Raw genomic sequence first — 17,829 nt, 5'->3', positions numbered from 1 at the left:
CCCAGGGCAGCACAGAGGGTGCATTCAACCAGCCAAAGGAGAACTGTGCTTCCTTTGCCTTTTAAAGTTCTTTACAGCCCTTCCTCTGAATGATAAAACCTCAGGGGTGCCCCAGCAGGACAGCCCTTTCAGCCCTGCCAGGCTCCAAAATCCACATGAACCTTCCTAAGCGATGTGTCCAGTCCAAGGCAACCTGAGCGGTGTGACCTGACGTCATCTGTCCCGTTTATTGTTATCCCTTGAATGGTGTCTCTTTCCACTCTAAGACAGTAATGATTTTTTCCAGAACTGAATGAGTGAAGGCAGGTTTGTTCCATGTGTAACCCCAGAGCCGGTCTCGCTTGCTGGAATGAAAACGCTGTTGTAGACCAGACGTGAATTTTGTAGAAGTGCTTTTCAGCAGAGGTGATGCATAGAGGGTTATTATGAGGATTAATTAGTTGATGTTTGTAAAGAACTTGGAAGATGTGACGTGCTGGCTGAGTGCTACTTTTCATAAGCTACTCAGGAATTGCAGCTGATTTTCCACTTTACTTCTGCTGCCCCTAAGTGTTTGTGCAAAATAAATTCTCCATAAATATTTGGGAGCAACAGAAGCTGCTCTAAACAATAGCAGAGGGTGCGGGACTAGGGACTCCTGTACTCAGTAGCTTGACATAGTTCCTCAGTGTTTTCTTCCCCCAAATTCCCTGGAAACAATCCCTTCTAACTGATCATTTCAAGACTTGGGGGTGACATGCAGTGAGGGTCTCAGTGCCTCATGCTAAGTCAGTCTCGGACAGATTTATGGCTGCCCTTGTAATAGTTGGGATATACCTTATAGATTTCTTTTTGCTCTTCCAGCCATTCTCCCCCTCCCAGCCCCACCCCAGTTAACTGCTTAACATCCAGCTCCCTTTTAGGATTAGTTCCTGCAGTAAAAATTGTTTTGTGCTTCTTTTTTTCTGCATTTTTTTCCAGCACTATTTGTTGGAAGTTTTTCCCCAAGCAGTCCCAGTCTCTCCCTATACATCTCTGGGAAGTTCATAGAGGCCCCCTTTGGCTTTAACCCACTGCTCCAGTGCCCTGGAAACTTCTTCCAATAAACCCTTTCAGTTCCATTGCTAAACTGCTGGGTTGTGATTCTTGACAGTACAGAACTACATGGATGATAAATTGTATGTTCCCTGCTCCATACAAATGGATCCGATCCCATCATGGAACCACTATGTGGGGGATGGGAGGGCGAGATCTTTTTTACTTTGTTTTTTTAAGAACTTAGTTTGACTTTGGTTTTGTCACTCAGATGATTTTATTTGGGAGACAGCGAAGGTATGTGGTGCTGATTACACTCAAGCGTTAGGAGTGGGTATAGCTCATACCACACATCCAAAGTTACACAGTAAACCTTATTTTATGTACATTTACACATTACATTAACTATACATTGCATCGCACTTTCTGGAATTGGCTTGGTTACGTTGTAGGAACCAATTTCTGCATGGCATGCTCTATGTACGCACTGTTTATGCACAACTTGCTTTTTACCTTATTTTATGTTTTAGGGTTGTTTTATGCATTGTTAAGTTGTCCATTGTAAGTTGTTCCTTGAGTGTTCCCCCTTTTCTTAGCTAGTACAGACGTTCTGTTCCCAGCCTGCTGATCCATTCACCTCTTTAATCCAAAAAATAAGACTTCACCCATGTCCAGTTACTCTTGTCGAGCCAAGCCTACATTAGCCATTATTACTGACCCCTTTCTCAAAAGATACTAGGAGTGGAGCTCACACAGAACACAAGTAACGTGAAATTGGCTCAGGTCATCTACCAGTGTTTGGTGTGGGGTGGGAATGCAGACATGGAATTCAGCTGTGCAGAGAACCACGCAGCATCAGTATGAGTTACAGTATTTAGGGCTATGGACCCCTCTGCGTCAGAAACTGCCCTGTGGCGGGTAAAAGAGCGATCTGGTGGTGAAGGGGCTGGACTGGGAGATATGGATTCAGTTCCTGGCTCTGTCACAAACTTCCTGCTTGGCCCTGGGCTAGTCACTTGATCTCTCTGAGCCTCAGGTCTCCAGCTGTCAAATGGAGATGATGATGAGGATGATGATACTTCCCTTGTCCTAACCTTTGTCTGCCATGGTTCTCCACTGTGTGTGTGCAGCACCCAGCACAGGGGAGCCCTGCTCTCAGGTTGGGCCTGTAGGTGCTGCGGCAGGATAGAGAGACCACTTGCCCCTGGAGTTCTGGTGGGGTCTGTGAGTGATCTCACCACCACCACCCCGGGTTCCTTTGGGATTAGAAGTTTAGGACTAGGAGACCAAAGGTTGCTCCTGTAGGCTCCCACTGCAATCCAGCGGCAGAGCTCTCTCGTAGCTTCATTTTGAAACCAGCGAGAATTTCACAAGTCCCTTGGCAATGTGCCCTGGAGAGTTACAGGGACATGCACGCTTTCTGGTGCTAAGGGGTTTGATTTTGGCTTTATATCATGGAAATGAGAGCAGCCCTTTTCTTAGCCTGGGAAGGGCTCAGATGCTCTCCATGAGACTCACGCCTGTATCCCGACCTGTGAGAGATTCACATTTTTCCTGGCCTTATTTCAGTGTTGTTAACCAAACTGTAACGATTCCTCTCTCATGATGTGGCTGAGCAGCACTCCCCAGACTCGTGCCAAGCAGAGTCTAACCCTGATCAAACCCTCTGCCAAGCAGGAAGGGGGACATGGGGCAAGTGCCCTGAGGGCAGTGGAGCCCTGAGCCTGCCCCTCCGAACAGCGAGCTGCTCTCGGGAGAAAACAGGCACCAGTAAAAAGTGGCAGGCTATGTCTGTGCATGGGGAGGGCTCTTGTGAGCAGCCCCTCCCATTTATTCTGTTGCCTTCTCAAACTCCACTGCAGCCATGGAGCCGGGAAATATTGGCACAGCACCGATTGGCTGGCATGGAACAGGCTTTAAGGAGGGGGTCCTTTGGCCCAGTTAATTTCAGAAGAACGTGGCCAGAAAAGCCCAGGCTTCCTTTCTTTGTGGAGGGAGGTTTACTTTTTGAGAGCAGAGAGTTGGTGCACATGAGATAAAATCAACCACAGCCGTGGCTTCCACGCCTCACCCTGTGCTTTCGTCAGATGTTTGTTTTAAACAGATTTTTCATTTAGAAACCGGCGGGTTTCAGCAATTTCCCCAACACATTTTCTGCAGAGTTCCACAGCACCATGCAGATATTTAGGGTACTTGTTCTGCTCGGTCGGCATGGCAACGGGACAGGTACGGTACCTGGAGAGATTTCAGGCATATTACAACGCTGCTTTTTATTCTTTGTACCTTCTGCCCATTTTAAAATGGCACATAGGGATGTGCAGGAGCCTTCTCCCACCATCGAGGACAGATTGCACTGACTGCAGCTGGCAGGGACCTTGGGAACAAGGACATCGCACAGGTTTTTAAGTAGCTACATGGAGTTACCACACACGCTAAGCTGATGCTTGAAGACAGGAGAACGTCACTTGTTTATTGCCTGTGATATATCTATGCATATGGCCATAGTGGATTGTAACCTCAACAGGGCTTTGCACAGACAGAACCCTGCCAACAGCTCGTTGTTTGCAAAATATTTCTTTCCTTGAATGAAACTGCAAAATGCTGCGAGGCACCAGGGGCAGCCAGCGGGGTGGAAGGAGCTGCAGGGGCCTTGGGGCAGGGAGCTCGCTAGCTGCCTGTGGCAGTGTGAGAATGGGAAGGGAGAGGTGGTGTGGAGCATACAGCATTCCAATGGAAACAGGGAGTGAGCATCGTAGGAACACGTCCCTTGTTAAAGCCACACTCTCAAAGAAACTGGAGATGGTGAAGATCCATCCATCCACTGAAGGGTTTCTCCAGCACTCGTCATCAGCATCTAGGTGCTTCCAGGAAAATTCAGACTTGCGTGGCAAGAATTCTAGTAAATTTCATGAGTCTTGGGGTACGTCCAAACTGCAGCTGGGAGTAAGCCCGGGCAGACGTGCTGAAAATAGCTGTGTGGACATTGGGCTGCAGCGGAGGCAGAGGCTCGCCACCCAGGCTCAGAGCCCTTCTGCAACAGGGGTCCGAACTTGGGTGGCGAGCCAGAGCCTCTGCCAGCATCCTCCCTGCTGTTTTAGTGCACGCCCCACTAACTCAAGTCTGTCTGCCCGGGTGGGGAGGCTCACGCCCAGCTGCAGTGGAGACATATCCTTGGATTCGTCTCTGCTACAGGAAGTTCTGCTTGGGCTGTGGACGTGACTTTTTTTTTTTCCTTTCCCATCCTGCTGCTGCAGTTCAGCTCACCTCTCTAACAGAGCTGAAATATAAACAAATCTGTCTGAGATCTCTAAGCCCTGGCAAAGAACAGGACATGTGGAAAATCCCCCTGGATTTCCATGTTCCCCGGGCAGAGAGGCAAGCAGCAAGAGATGAGCGCTCTGCTCCTCAGGCCCATGGAACTTTCTACACTAAGGATCCAGCTCACCTGTGACGAGACAGTTTGTGGAGTCAGAGAGCTTAAGGCCAGAAGGGGCCACTAGTTTGCAGGTTGCACCCATCACCTAGTCTGACCGACTGTATGCCACAGGCCCCTCAGTTTCACCCACTTACCCTTTATGGAGCCTAATAATTCGTGTCTGGGCAAAGCATCTTGCAGAAAGGCCGCCATTGGTTCTTGCTGGGCCTTTCTCTGCTGGATCACCGAGCCCTGTAGTACCCAGCGTCAGGAGCTCATGGAGAAAAGGAACCTTTGAATATTGTTGAGACAGCTCTTCCTGTACCAGCCCCAGAGACACACGGGCTCCTGCCCTCAGCCTTTTCCTACCTTTGCACATGCCACTTCCTGCTGATGGCCTCTCTGGTGTCCAGCCTGGCGTTCCGGGACAGGCTTGACGGAATAAAAGGGTCCCCCTGCATCTTTTATTCTGAGAACTTGTCTGTCCAGCTCACCACCAGGGGAAGCCACAACACCTACACCCTGGTGACGTTCACAGATTTTCCAATCAATCCATCCATGGTTTGCTGAGGAGAACATGGCTTCTCCCTGCAAAATTACTGCTCAAATAAAGTGAACGTCAAACAGGTTCAGGTGGGAAATAAGTGGTGCTTAAATATCGTGCAGGTCTCTGCACAGGTGACTTCTACCCTCGCTGGGAGACATTTTATAAATATGACTGTATCTGTAATTTTCACTCCATGCGTCTGAAGAAGTAGGATTTTTTACCCACAAAAGCTTATGCTCAAATAAATCTGTTAGTCTTTAACGTGCCGCTAGACTCCTCGTTATTCCTGTTACTGTAAAGCTACTGATCTGGAAAAGGGGCCAGTAAATTAACTTGACAGTTCACACAGCCCTTCACACTTGGATAATTTCTCTGCTTGACTCACAACATGAGTTGAACTTTTCACACCATGTATTTTAATCCCACTTTATACAACCAACCAATATTTTATGTATAAAGTGGACAGGTGTTAAGATGGCTGTTGCATTGCTGGCGAGGTCTCTTGAAGGGATAAAGGAGCAGGTGAATGGCTTGAATGGCTAAATGCGGGGGCGGAGGGGGTATCACATTTGCCATATCGTGGTCCCATGGTACAGCAAACAGCTGTGGGAGCCTACCCCATGTAGCCATGAAGAAAGGAAGGGTCAGACCCTCTGGCTGAGAACCCAAGAAGTAACTGGCTCCGTTAGCAGAACTTAACATGGAAGGATTTACAAAAGGGTCAAGGATTTTGCAATTAGAGGAACCCCAGCTAAATGGATTCACTCAGGCTAATTCTGTTTCTCAGCCGCTGACTGGAGGAACCAGTGCGCATGGCTAATTAGGCACAAGCTGTTAGCTGGGTTGTCCTGGTGAGGTCTCCCCTGAATGCTGGAGAGGAGAGAAACGCCCAGTAGAGAAAGTAAAAGTGACTGAGTAACTAAAGATCACACAGCAAGTGGGCGGCAGAGCCCAGAGAGAAGTCAGGTTGACTCAGTCCCCTGTTCCAACAACTGCAGTGCCCCCCACACCCTGTAGTGCTCCCCGGTGCCACTCTTCCCACACCCCTTCACATGCCAGCTCCACATGCAGCATCCCTTGTGCATGGAACGCCCCCACCCTGCTCACAACTATCCCCTTGTCCTCTCCCGTCTGACACGCTGCTCAGCTGTGTTGCCGTTACGGCTGTGCCCTAAGAGTTGTGAGACTGGTCGCTAGGGAGAGACCGGGCTAGTGAAGGGAACATCAGGACCCTGCAACGCTCAGTGCATCCTTTCCACCCCGGCATGCAAGCCAGGCTGCTCTGTGGCTGCTTGGTAAGGTTGTGGGTCCTGGTGCAATGAAGCCGCCCTAGTGCAGCAAATCCTCCTTTCCCTTGGCTCCCCCAGCTGGTCAAGCCGTCATTGCTGAACTGACACTCATCTGTTACGGGTCAAGGCCCTGGCGTTGTCAGATGCCCTCTCCTTGTGCACACCTCTCTGGGCGACTCACCACAGGCCGCTCCATGCTAGGGTGTCCTTTGTGTGAGGCTTGGACCCAAAGCCCCCAATAGGGTCAGGGCCCGTGGTGCTGGGTGGTGAAGACTGCCCCTAGCCTGAAGCACTCATGAGCTAAGAAGCTGTTGAGCACTGCACCCCCGATCTGTGGCCGGCTGCTCCTGTGTTTGCCTGAATCTAACAGGGATTGTAAAGCTTCTCAGAGCAGAGAGCTGCTCTGCCTGTACAGTGCCCTCGGTGCCGAGCTGACTGCTGCATAAGCTCTCTCAGGACTGCCCCCTTCGCTTGCTGCAGACAGGCTCCCTCCATGGCCCTTGGATCTCAGCTGCGAAGGTTTCTCTCCTCGGAGTGGGGCTCAATAAATGGTTTCATTGTCATTTTGGAGTTACACAACAGTAGCGGTCTGACCACTGTGAAGCGCCAAAAAGAGAAGCTCGTACCTGGCCCAGATAAGTCTGGTGTCTTCCCCATCCTATCCAAACTCCCCTGTTGTCCCACGTGGCACCCATCTACAACACATGCCCGTTCGCCCAAGCACTGCACAGCCAAGTCCTGAGATTCCTTATAGTTAGTTATTCCCAGTAAGAAAAAGGGAGGGATGGGGCATGAATGTATTGTGGCACATTTGTGCTAAGTCTACCAGTGTTTTTCATCAAATGGGTGTAATTCTCGCTCTGATCACCCCCCCATCACTCCTGTGATTCCCTGGCTGGAATACTGACCAGGAACCCTCCTGCCTCCTTCAGCTGCACACAGCTATTTGCCGCTTCCCCACGTACAGTTCACTAGCCATTAACTGCCCCCCCCCCCCCGTTTGGCTCTGGGCCCACCAAGGAGAGGCCTTTCACAGGAAATGCCCCACGGGCTGCACCGGCACTGGCCTTTCCTCTCTGCTACTTACCACCTCTGGTGCAGCTCTCCCAGTGAGAGCCCTGAGGCAGCTGGTGCAGCAAGCAGGTTTAATGACACCATGGTGACAATGCTACCTACACTAGTATTGGCGGAGCCGCACTGGTGGGGGAGGCTGGAGGAGATAAGGCCTTGGTGTGAGGTGATCGCCCCAGAGTAGCCAAGGAAGCCCGCTAGTCCCCTCCAGTGTGGTTCCTTTCCTCCAAGCCTCACTGTGCAAACAGCTGTGCGTGTGAGCCCAAACAGCTCGGCCTGCATTCTTCATGGCCTTGCTTTGAAGCTGTTGCTCCGGCCAGCAGCCCAGTTAAGCTTAAGAACACGTTGCTTTTTGAGTCTCTGCTCTGGTCTTCACGGGGGGGGGGTTGTTTTTCACACTGTAGTACAGCCAGAGCAGGTTACTGGCTTGTGGGCTGGCAGGAACCCAGCCAGAAGATGTAAGAGCTGAACATGCTCAGGGTGCCTTGTTGGCCGCAGTCCTTAGACACCCAAAGCCACAGCCCTTCCCAGAGACTGAGATCCAGTTTCCTGGGGGAGGGGGGGTGAGGAGGGGGGGCTTTGCTGAATGAGCCCTGGTCAAAGAGAGGCATGGACATCACAGATCCCCTGACTTCTCCTAGCGTCCTCAGGGCTCTGCCCCAAGGCCTTGGCCTAATTCACCCTCACCGCCATGCTGGGTGCTCTTGGCGCTCTGGCTGCTGCCCTCCACACTGAGGCGGTGGCATTTCAGAGGGGCTGGTTTGTACGGTGTGGGACTCCGCAAGGATGATGGCCCGGGGGACTGGCACCGCAGCTCAGCCACATGGTCCCAACCTCCTGTGACAAAGGCTTTGTCTTCACTTCTGGCGAGGTCTGTGCTACCTCAGGGTGACTAACGCATCAGGGAAGACAAGGCATGGTAGCTGTACCACGTGGGCAGCCCTACTCCCTATGGGCCATGCTCTGCCAGGCCCCAGGACACCATGGGCTGGGTGTAGCTGTGTGACTGAGGCTCTGCAGCCGGGCCTGGCGTGTTGTGACCCTGCAGGCGTTGGAGGGCCCCAGCCAGGCCCCATAGTAACGCAGGCAGCCGGAAGCGGACATCTGCCCAAGCCTCCTGGCCTGGCAGCAGGAACTCAGGCTGGGAGCAGGGGTGAGGGACCCATGGGTGGCAGTGTTCTCGCAGATCCAGCACAGACCCTTGGGGTGGGAATGTCAGACCCTCCTAGCCCCTTGACTACTTGCCTGCCAACTTGAATACAAGTAACGTATCTAACTGTTCTTTGAGCTGGGCTTTCCCTATCTTCTATAGCACTCCTTGCTCCTGGCTGTTACATTAATGGTGTTAAGTGTCCGGTTACAATTGACCTATTTAGGGAGGACTGAAGCAAAACAGGCATTAAACACCTCAGCCTTCTTGATGTCATGTGTTATTAGCGCTAAGTGGTGGATGTACACTTGCCTTCATCTTCCTCTTGCACCTAATGTATTTATAGAAATTCCTATTGCCTTTTATGGCCCTTGCTGAGTGTCGCTCATTTTATGCTTAGCCTGTCTGATTTTGTCCCTACATGCGTGTGGTGTTCTTCTGTGCGCCTCCCTAGCAGTAATAGTCATGATAAAGCTCAGACAGCGTGGGGATGCACGGCAGCCTCCCTTTGTAACCTGCTCCACACCAGCAGTACAGGAGCCAGGCATGCTGCAGAAGGAATAAATTAACTTTCCATTTCTGGACCTGCTGTGCAGCCACACCAGGGACCCCCGCTGCCAGCATGTCCTGACATGTCTGGGCCTTTGCTTCAGCCCGCCACGTGTGTGAGCAACGATTAACTTTGCTAAAGATCGGTCATGGATCAAGGCCAGGGCAGGAATCTCACAGGTGGGTGAGGAGGGAAGAGACCAGGGCAAGACTAGGAGAGTGGAAAATCCTTTATTACACAAGAGTTTCTTTGGCTGCCTTCATCCTGAGGAGCTGGGGTTTGTGCTCTGGCTCTAACAGCATTCCCCGCACTGCATTCCCATTGCAAAACCGTTCTCGGGGGTGGGGAATGTGCGGGTGGATTACTAGTGTAGTCAAAGTGCAGCGACAGCGTTTGTGGGAGACAAGCGAGTCCATACAAAAGGGGGAAGAAAGCAGGTTGCCATGTGTTTCAAGGGGGCACAACAGTATCTTAGCAGGAACTGAGCCACAGCATGTTCAGTGCAAAGTCTCTAGGCACACTGAGGTGGAACTAGGTCAGCAGCCTGTAGCTGGATGAATTTATCTAAAATCAAACCGGAGGTGGCTGTTCACACGGAGTGTGGGGCAGAGCATGGCGGGTACCGCCCTAGGTCACGCATCACTAATAGCTGTGAGAGCTCCAGAAAAACTTCAGCGTGATGTTCAGGCTGCTGAATCCACTCCCAACAGAGAGAAAGGCCCTTCCGTGGAACAGCACCAGGAGTGCACCATGGCAGGCCAAGCAGGAGCTGCCTTCGCCCAGGGAGGCCCCGCACACAGCTCCCTCTCTGAGGGCTCCAGCCAAGCCCACCTGCTGGTGAAGCTTTTTATTTTAAACCCTGTTAAATAATCCCAGACTTCCTGATGCTGTGAGTTGACGCCCAACGAAGTAACGGCTCCTTGCGTCCCTGGGGCTCATGCTGTCGGCCTGTGGCTGCCCCCTTACTGCCCGGGTGAGCAGGGGATCCCATGGCTGGTGCCGTGGGGCCCTGCTGCAGTGAGCTGGGGAGTGTCAGTCAAGTGGCAGGGCTGGCCAAGGAGCTGCAGCACCATTCACAGTCACGGAGAGCCGGGAGCAGTGGTGGGCGTGTGGCCCTTGCATTAGCTCTGAGGAGCTGGCTCTGCCACCCTGAGGCAGGCTGGGCACTTGTGGACTGCACAGGCCAGGCACCGCTCAGCGTGAGGCAGGGTGGCAGAGCGAAGGGCAGGGCCGTATTGGCCCCTCTCAGATCTCCAGTTTCTTCTTCATCTCCATCCTGTAGATGATCTGGTAGCCATCGTCCCAGGCGTAGATCTGCCGCTCCTTGGGGTTGTACTTCATGCTGGAATGAGACCCATAGCGCTTGGGGAAGTACACCAAGGCGGCATCCTCGGGCGTCATGGCACCACTGACGTCAAAGACGCACTGCACGCGGGAGCGGCTCGGCAGCCTCGTGTTGTACACCACATAGAGTGCCCCGCAGATAACAAAGGCACTCTCAGCGTTCTCCCGTGGGCATGGCGTGTCCCACATCTGCTCTATGTCCAGGGAGACGGGGTCCAACTTGGCCAGGCAGATGTTCTTCTCGTTCTCCCTGGTGGCGTAGATGGCCCATAGCCCTTCCTCATCAGCTGCTATGTCGATGTAGTTGAAGGCAGAGAGGCCAAAGACAGGTACCTGCTCCTCGGCTGGGAACACGGAGCTGTCCACGATGGTCTTATTGGCCAAGCTGAACTTGATGACCTGGAAGGTGCCCTGCTGCCGAATGTAGTAGAGATGCCCGCCATACACCAGGTGCCCGGTGCCCACCCAGGGGTAGGGCAGCTTGATGCGGGCTGCCTTCCGCGTGGCGGAAAACAGCGTAAACTCCCTCATCCTGGGGAACACATAGACGGTGTCATTTCTGGAGCCATCGAAGACATAGATCTTCTCCGAGCTCCCCACGGGGTCCTTGGTCCACAGCCCAGCACTGCTGCCAAATTTCTTCAGGATCTTCATGGCTTTCACCTGGGAGATGGTGTCACTGCAATCTGTGAGGGCGCAGGAGAGCCTGTGAGAGCCAGCCCCCAGCAGCCAGCCAGGGCCCCAAGTGCCTTCACACCCTCCCTGGGCACCTCAGCACAGGGGCTGGGGACCCTCCCCCCAGCGGGAGAAGCACCTGGGAGAAGGAAGGGGGGTCTTTAGCAGAGAATATTTAGGGAGGGTTTTACTTCTGAGTTCTTACGTCAGGGCAATCTGATTCCTCCTCAGTGACATCACCTACAGATGCAGGGAGGTCAGCCCCTGACCTGAGCCCCGCAAATACAAATTACTTTCCTCTCCCTAGCTTGCTGCCTCAGGGTTTGGTACTTTTGCCCAGCACTGTCGTATCTGGGCGCCTTTCACAGAAAATCCACAGCAGTTGTGCAGTGGCCTCCCTGGAGCCCCTGGCTCCCTCCCTGCTTGGGGGTAGCGCTCTGCTCAGGATGGGGGAGGGCTTGGTTTTAGGGGGTCTCAGGTGGGAGGGAGAAAGGTGTTTGTCAAACAGGAAGGTTTTGCTGCATTTCCCAGACTCCGGATTTGCCTCTAGAAGTTGGTTTCCCAGCTCTCGTGTGCTCTCATGTTCCCCCGCAGGCCATGAGACCCGCGGGTGGGAGCTTGGCAGGTAGGGCCTTGTGTGTAATGTACTGAGTCCCTCGAGCTGTTACCTCAGGCAGATCTGGGACAAGCTGCTGGCTCCTGAGGGAGAGTGGGAACCTTACTATGCCCACAACTTCCAGAGTAAAACCTGCTGTTTTTTCCTGCCTTGTATTTGGAGCCTGTCCGGAGTCACCAAGCAGCATCAGCTGCTTCGTAGGCCCCTAACCAGGCCAAGTTGGCCGAAGTGCCCAGCCTGCTGGTCCCCCTGGGGCCGGCTTTGCCAGGGACTCAGCACCCGGCCTGCCCCCAAGAGCTGCACTACCTGCAATCTCCAGGAGGCTCAAGCAAAGCACCCAAACAGACCATTTTTTGAAAACTGTGGCCCAAGCCTCTTTGTTTAAGAAGGAGCCTGAACCAAACTTCCCCGTCCCTTTAGCCGCTCCAGTGCTGCCGGGAAGCAGGCACTGATTTGTTCGGGCAGCTGCATGGTTCTCCCTGGGGCTGCATTCCCTGCTCCGACAGGCACCTCAGTTCTGATGCTCAGGGAACTGATTGGACTCGTGGTACTGACAAGTCGTAAATCTTTCAGTCCCTGCATGCAGCAGTGCAGGACTCCTGGGGGCCAAGCAGCTCTGTGGTCCCTCGAGTGCTGCATGCCCAGGGATGGAGGGCAGGGGAAGACCACGGAGCACGAGTGTGCCAGGAGAATGAGGGAGCTGCCGTAGAACTGGCAGCAGGACTGGGCGAGCCCCTCACCAGCAAGTGGCAGGAGTCAGGGATTCAATGGAGAGCACGAGGAGAGCATGGAGCAGGCGTTCAGTGACAGCCGAGCGCAGGGCCCCATTGTGCTAGGCAGTGTGGATCCTAGGAGACAGCCCCTGCTCCGCATGCGGATAGTCCACAGGGGGTCTGGTGACCTCATTGTACAGACAGGGAGCTGAGGCACCGAGACATGACGTGACACACAGCAGAGCCCGACCTGCACGCAGATCTCAGCCCAGGGCCTATCCACAGAGCCAGGGGGCCGACAGACTCATCCAGGGGAGAATTTTGCCTGGGCAGGGGCAGGGGCAGGACGGTATTCCAGCCAGTGGCTCTGTACCTACACAAACATTCCTCAGCAGCTCCCTGTGGGAGTGTCTAGGCACCGCCCGAAGAGCATGTCGCTGGCTGGGGGAGACGCGTGCCCTCACCTGTCAGCTTATCGTACTTCTCGTTCTTCCTCTTCTTGGCTGTGGAGACCTGGTTCTCCATCAGCTTCTCGTCCACCTCCACACACGGCGGAGCAGGGTTCTGCGTCTCTAGGTAGTCCACCTCGCGCTCCAGCCGGTCCACCCGCACTGCCGTGTTCTCCACCTCCGTGCGCAGCCTGTCTTGTTCCTTCTCCATGTTCTCCAGCATTGTGATCACCTGGTTCTTGAACTCGCGCAGCTCAGTGGAGTAGCGGCTGCTCTGGTCATGCCACTGGGAAATCCTTTCCTGGGAGATGGAAGGGTGAGGTGCTGGGGCCCTTATTTCCTAGAGGGGGCTAATGCAGAGTGTACGGGGGCAGCCCTCTCTCTCTCCCCCTGGCGGTCTGGGCCTGACACTAATGCCATTCTCATGGGCCATGCAGTGACTGGCAGCACCGTTCGCATGCCTGATGGTGTGTGCATGGCTTCGCGTTACCCCCAGCCCTGTCCACGATGCCCTGGAACAACAGCCCCCATCCTGCTCTGAACGGCAATGGCGGGAGGGCAGTTTGGAGACCTGCTCTGGCCCAAGCTCTCCTGCACTCCCCTAGCTGGCCACCTGCACAGACAGCTCCTGCTCCTACACTCATTTCAGCCCTTGGCACCATGCAGCACATGTCCTCCTGGCTCCTCTCTCCCACCCGGCTCCTCTGTGCTCACAGCACTGCTGGACGGGGCCCCTTCACCCAGCCTCCCCCCCACAGCCAGCGTTAGCTTTGCTTTAAGTGCAGGTAAAACAGTGTCAACTGAGCAGAGAACCACGCTGCGAATGCGGCGGGTTGGGGAAAAGCCCGAGCCAGGCCTGGCACTGCTCCCCCACAGCAAGGCGGGGCAATGCAGAGACGTGCACTTACCTCCAAGGCGCCAAATCTCCTATCCATGTACTCCATGTACTGCTGCTGAGCACTGCTGGCCCCTGCCAGGAGCAGGGCAAGGAGGAGGCTGAGCCTTGGGGCCATGGCTGGCCTGGGAAGGCAGCGCTGCGCTGCTCTGCCTAGCAGGGTGGGCTCTGAGCTGGGCTCCAGCTCACGGCTTTGGAATGTTTGGACAGTTCCTGGGGGCGGAACGCTGCCTCATTCGCTGGCCTTTATTAAATCCAGATGGCTCAGGAGAGGGGCTGCTTGGTGCCAAAGGAAAACAGCTCCAAGTGCCTTAACCCCTTCGTGGATAGAAACAGCTGCAGCAAAAGACTACACCACAGTCCCACTTGGCTTTCCCAAGCATTGATGCTGCCCAGCTTCTTAGGAGGGTGGCAGGCAGGCTCCAGAGGGCTAAGCACAAGTTACAGTCATTGCTCAGTTTATGCAACGTGCAGGTTAGCTGCTGATTTTAGCTCTTCCCATCTCCCCATGGCTACGCTGGGCCGGGGCTCAGTCTGTCTAGGCATGGCACGTGCATAGCCTGGCACCACACCTGTGTGCCTTAGGATGGAGCACGATCCTTACCACAGAGCCTTGCTGGGGGGCATTGGCTGAGTGACTAACTCCTTTGTGCCCGATTGTCCCGGGGATACGTTACACACGCTTTGGCCCCAGTCTCGCAGTGCGGGGGCATGAGTGCCGGAACATTGCTGTACCGGACTAACGGCTCCTCGAAGGCGGGTTGTGGTGGTGGTGATCTGTGGGCTGGTTGCACCAAGAGGCTGAACCGAGATCGGACCCCCATTGTGCTGGGTGCTGCACATACACATCATGCGAGACAGTTCCTGCCCCAGAGAACTTAGTCTGGATAGACAAAGGGTGGGAGGGGAAACCGAGGCGCGCAGCAGAGACGTGACTTGGCCAAGGTTGTAGAGCAGGCAGAGCTTGGCACAGGGCCAGGTCCTGAGAGCCAGGCACTTCTCTGTAAGCTGGGGCCCGGGTTCAGTGTGAAGCTGTGACCTAGCAGTGACTCCAGCCCCCTCCCTGCCCCTCAGCACCAGCCAGCAGGGGATGGAACGCCTGCATAGTCTTTGCAGGAGGGGGTGGGATGTTTCCTTTCAGAGGTTAACCTCTGTCACTGGAATTCCCGGCCCCCGCGCTCCAAGGGGAGTTAAACAAAACCAGGTGCATCAGTGGCAGGCAGGGGGCTGTGCAGAAACTACTCCAAAGGAAACAGAGCCAGACCTGCGGAGATGCTGCTTGCAGGGAAAAGCTGGCTTGTTACTGAACAGCCCTTGGTACCAGAGTGTCAGCCTCATAGGGAGGATGGCCACAGGGCGCCACAGCCAGCGACCCATCTCTGCAACACCCCGGCCTGAGCCTGGCGCCAGCACACAGAACGGTGGCCCGAGGGGAACACTAAGAGTGTCTGATGTAGAGCCAAGCCTCAGCGCTAGGACGGGGCGTGATGGTTCCCCAAGGCTCAGCGCTAGGACGGGGCGTGATGGTTCCCCAAGGCTCAGCGCTCTGACGGGGCATGATGGTTACTGTCACAGTCAACCAGGGGCTATTGACAGTAATTAGGACATTGGCACTCGGCAAAGAACAAATGGTGGGAGCCTTCTGCAGAGCTCCAGGACTCAGCCCCACACTGCCCTGCTTCCACTGGGATACCTGGCAGATGGAGCCTTGGGGCTTTCTGGCTTTGCTCATACTCAGTGCCCAGTGCCCTTAGCATGGGCCGTGAAGGGGGCTGGGAGTCCCGCCGGGGCCTGCCTGAGCACAACTAGTGTATGAAGAGCATGAGGACGCTGTGTGCTGCTCTCCATAGCTGAGGGAGGAGGAGGGGACTGGGGTAGGGTGTGATTCACAGAGAAACGTAGAGCTTGGGGCATAGAATCATAGACTATCAGGGTTGGAAGGGACCTCAGGAGGTCATCTAGTCCAACCCCCTGCTCAAAGCAGGACCAATCCCCAACTAAATCATCCCAGCCAGGGCTTTGTCAAGCCAGGCCTTAAAAACCTCTAAGGAAGGAGATTCCATCACCTCCCTAGGTAACCCATTCCAGTGCTTCACCACCCTCCTAGTGAAAAAGTTTTTCCTAATATCCAACCTAAACCTCCCCCACTGCAACTTGAGACCATTGCTCCTTGTTCTGTCATCTGCCACCACTGAGAACAGTCTAGATCCATCCTCTTTGGAACCCCCCTTCAGGTAGTTGAAAGCAGCTATCAAATCCCCCTGCTGCAAGGCAGCCCTGGTTGATTAAACTATGTGCAGCCATGCTGCTGGGCCCCATGCAGCCTGTGACATGGAGCAAGTGGACGCCTGGCCCCCGGGCAGAGCCACACACCTGTCCTGGCCCCGTCGCACTGCAGGACAGGAGGAGCTAAACTTCTCTGGTGCAGAACCTTGACCTTTAGCCATTCTGTAGGAGTCAAAGCCGGGCTGACCACCCTGCTTCCCTGCTCTGCCAACTGCACCAGTCTGTTGCACCCCACTTGGCCTGCTGCTCATGCTGTCTCTGAATTGATCACTGCCCTCTCCGGCTGAGCCCCCCTTGGACCCACTGCCTGCTGGAGCTGAGGCACTAAGTAATTGTTTGATTTGGTGGCCAAAGAGGGGAAAAAATTGGTTAATTTCAAACCAGGCCTTGACCTTTCTTCTCTTTGAAATGAAAAATGAAACCCAGTCATCGGGGACCCACAAACTGCATGGCCGTTTCCACGCTGGGCTGAGGGCAGGGTTTGGGGGTTTTAGCTTAAACTAATCCCTGAATTTGACCCTAAGTGCCACACAATTTCAGTGCTCCCAACAGTGCATTTTTGGGGTTAATTTACTGTTCAGCAAAAGGATTTTACTCAGCTCTGCTGCCCCCAGCAACTCTGCCGCCCCCAGCAACTCTGCCAACGACCAATGCCTGGGCAGAGGGACAAACATGGGCAACCTGGCTTCTCCCCTACCTGTCTGCTTCTTACCATCCCTGCCCTGAAGACCTTAAGGTCCATGCTGTCTACATGTGGACACCAGGAGTGCTGCTGAAACGGAAACTGCTGTCTCACCCTGGAGTGTGAGCCCCTGACCAGGCAGGGGGGTGGGATGGAAAAGTCAACCTGAGACAGGCCCTGGGAGCACTGACTCCATAGCTGTGATCTGGGCTGTACTAGGATTGGCCTGGGTGACAGAAGTGGCCCTGTGGTGTTGCATAACCACTCTGGTGTCCTTTGCATCCATTAGTTTGTTTTACTCCCTATCAAAAATCCTGTAAAGGGGGGGGGGGGGGGGATTTATAACAAGGCTTATGACCTAAAACTGCCTCCGGTTACCAGACTCTAGTGCAGTAGCAAGCTCACCCTGTGCAGAAAATCCACGTCTTCCCAGGGCTCTGCTTCTATTTACATAGCACCGCAATTAGACCCGTGTCTCATTTGTGTCAACAATGCAGCCTCATTTTCTGCAGCTTTGGCTCTTAGCTTGCTCTTTATCCAAAGGTTTATTGCACCATCTAGTGTCTCTACCGAGAGCCTCACCCAAACCAAAGATCAGACTCCAGCATGTGTAGAGGCCTACAGTCAGCCCTATTTTGAAACGTCCAGGGAAAGGCATTTGCAGCAAGAGGGTACCTGAATCTAGGATTTGCTCTTCTATTCTTTGGGCTGGATTCAGAGTCCAGTGCCTCACTCCTGTGCAACAAGCCAACTGGGTATTTTACAGCCAAATGCCACTCACTTGGGACTGTGTAAACGATGGCACAAGGTGCAGTGGAGACTGAGATGTTTGAATTGTGAACACAGTGCAGGGTTCAACTCTTCACTTGTTTCTCTGCAGGGAAGTCAGTGCTGGGAGGATACTAGGGCTCTCCCAAAGAGGGAGCCTAGCTAGTCGCGAAGGAGCTGGCTGCTGTTTTTAATTTTTGTACCCACGCTCCATGTATTCATGAATACACACATCACCTTTCATTATCTAGTAAGTACCTTCAAAAACTCCTGGAGGACGGGTAAGGTGCCAGAGGACTGGAGAAGGGCAAACATAGCACTATCTTTAAAAAGGAGAACAAAGACACCCAGGGAATTATAGCCCA

The 17,829-nt window shown here is 53.9% G+C and overlaps 1 protein-coding gene across 1 annotated transcript; it reads right to left on the bottom strand.

Annotated features, from left to right (window-relative positions):
- Positions 1-9,250: 9,250 nt before the first annotated feature.
- On the bottom strand, positions 9,251-13,925 carry OLFML3 (olfactomedin like 3). The gene is made up of 3 exons (XM_034770633.1): positions 13,742-13,925; positions 12,849-13,134; positions 9,251-11,066 (listed from the first exon to the last, which is right to left on the bottom strand). Exons 1-3 carry the CDS (start codon positions 13,844-13,846, stop codon positions 10,282-10,284), a joined length of 1,176 nt encoding a protein of 391 aa, XP_034626524.1. The 5' UTR covers positions 13,847-13,925; the 3' UTR covers positions 9,251-10,281.
- Positions 13,926-17,829: the final 3,904 nt, after the last annotated feature.

The sequence above is a fragment of the Trachemys scripta genome, chromosome 4 (assembly GCF_013100865.1).
Source record: "Trachemys scripta elegans isolate TJP31775 chromosome 4, CAS_Tse_1.0, whole genome shotgun sequence".
NCBI lineage: Eukaryota > Metazoa > Chordata > Testudines > Emydidae > Trachemys > Trachemys scripta.
The sequence above is the reverse complement of the archived record's forward strand: the minus strand, read 5'-3'. Positions and strand labels throughout refer to the sequence as shown.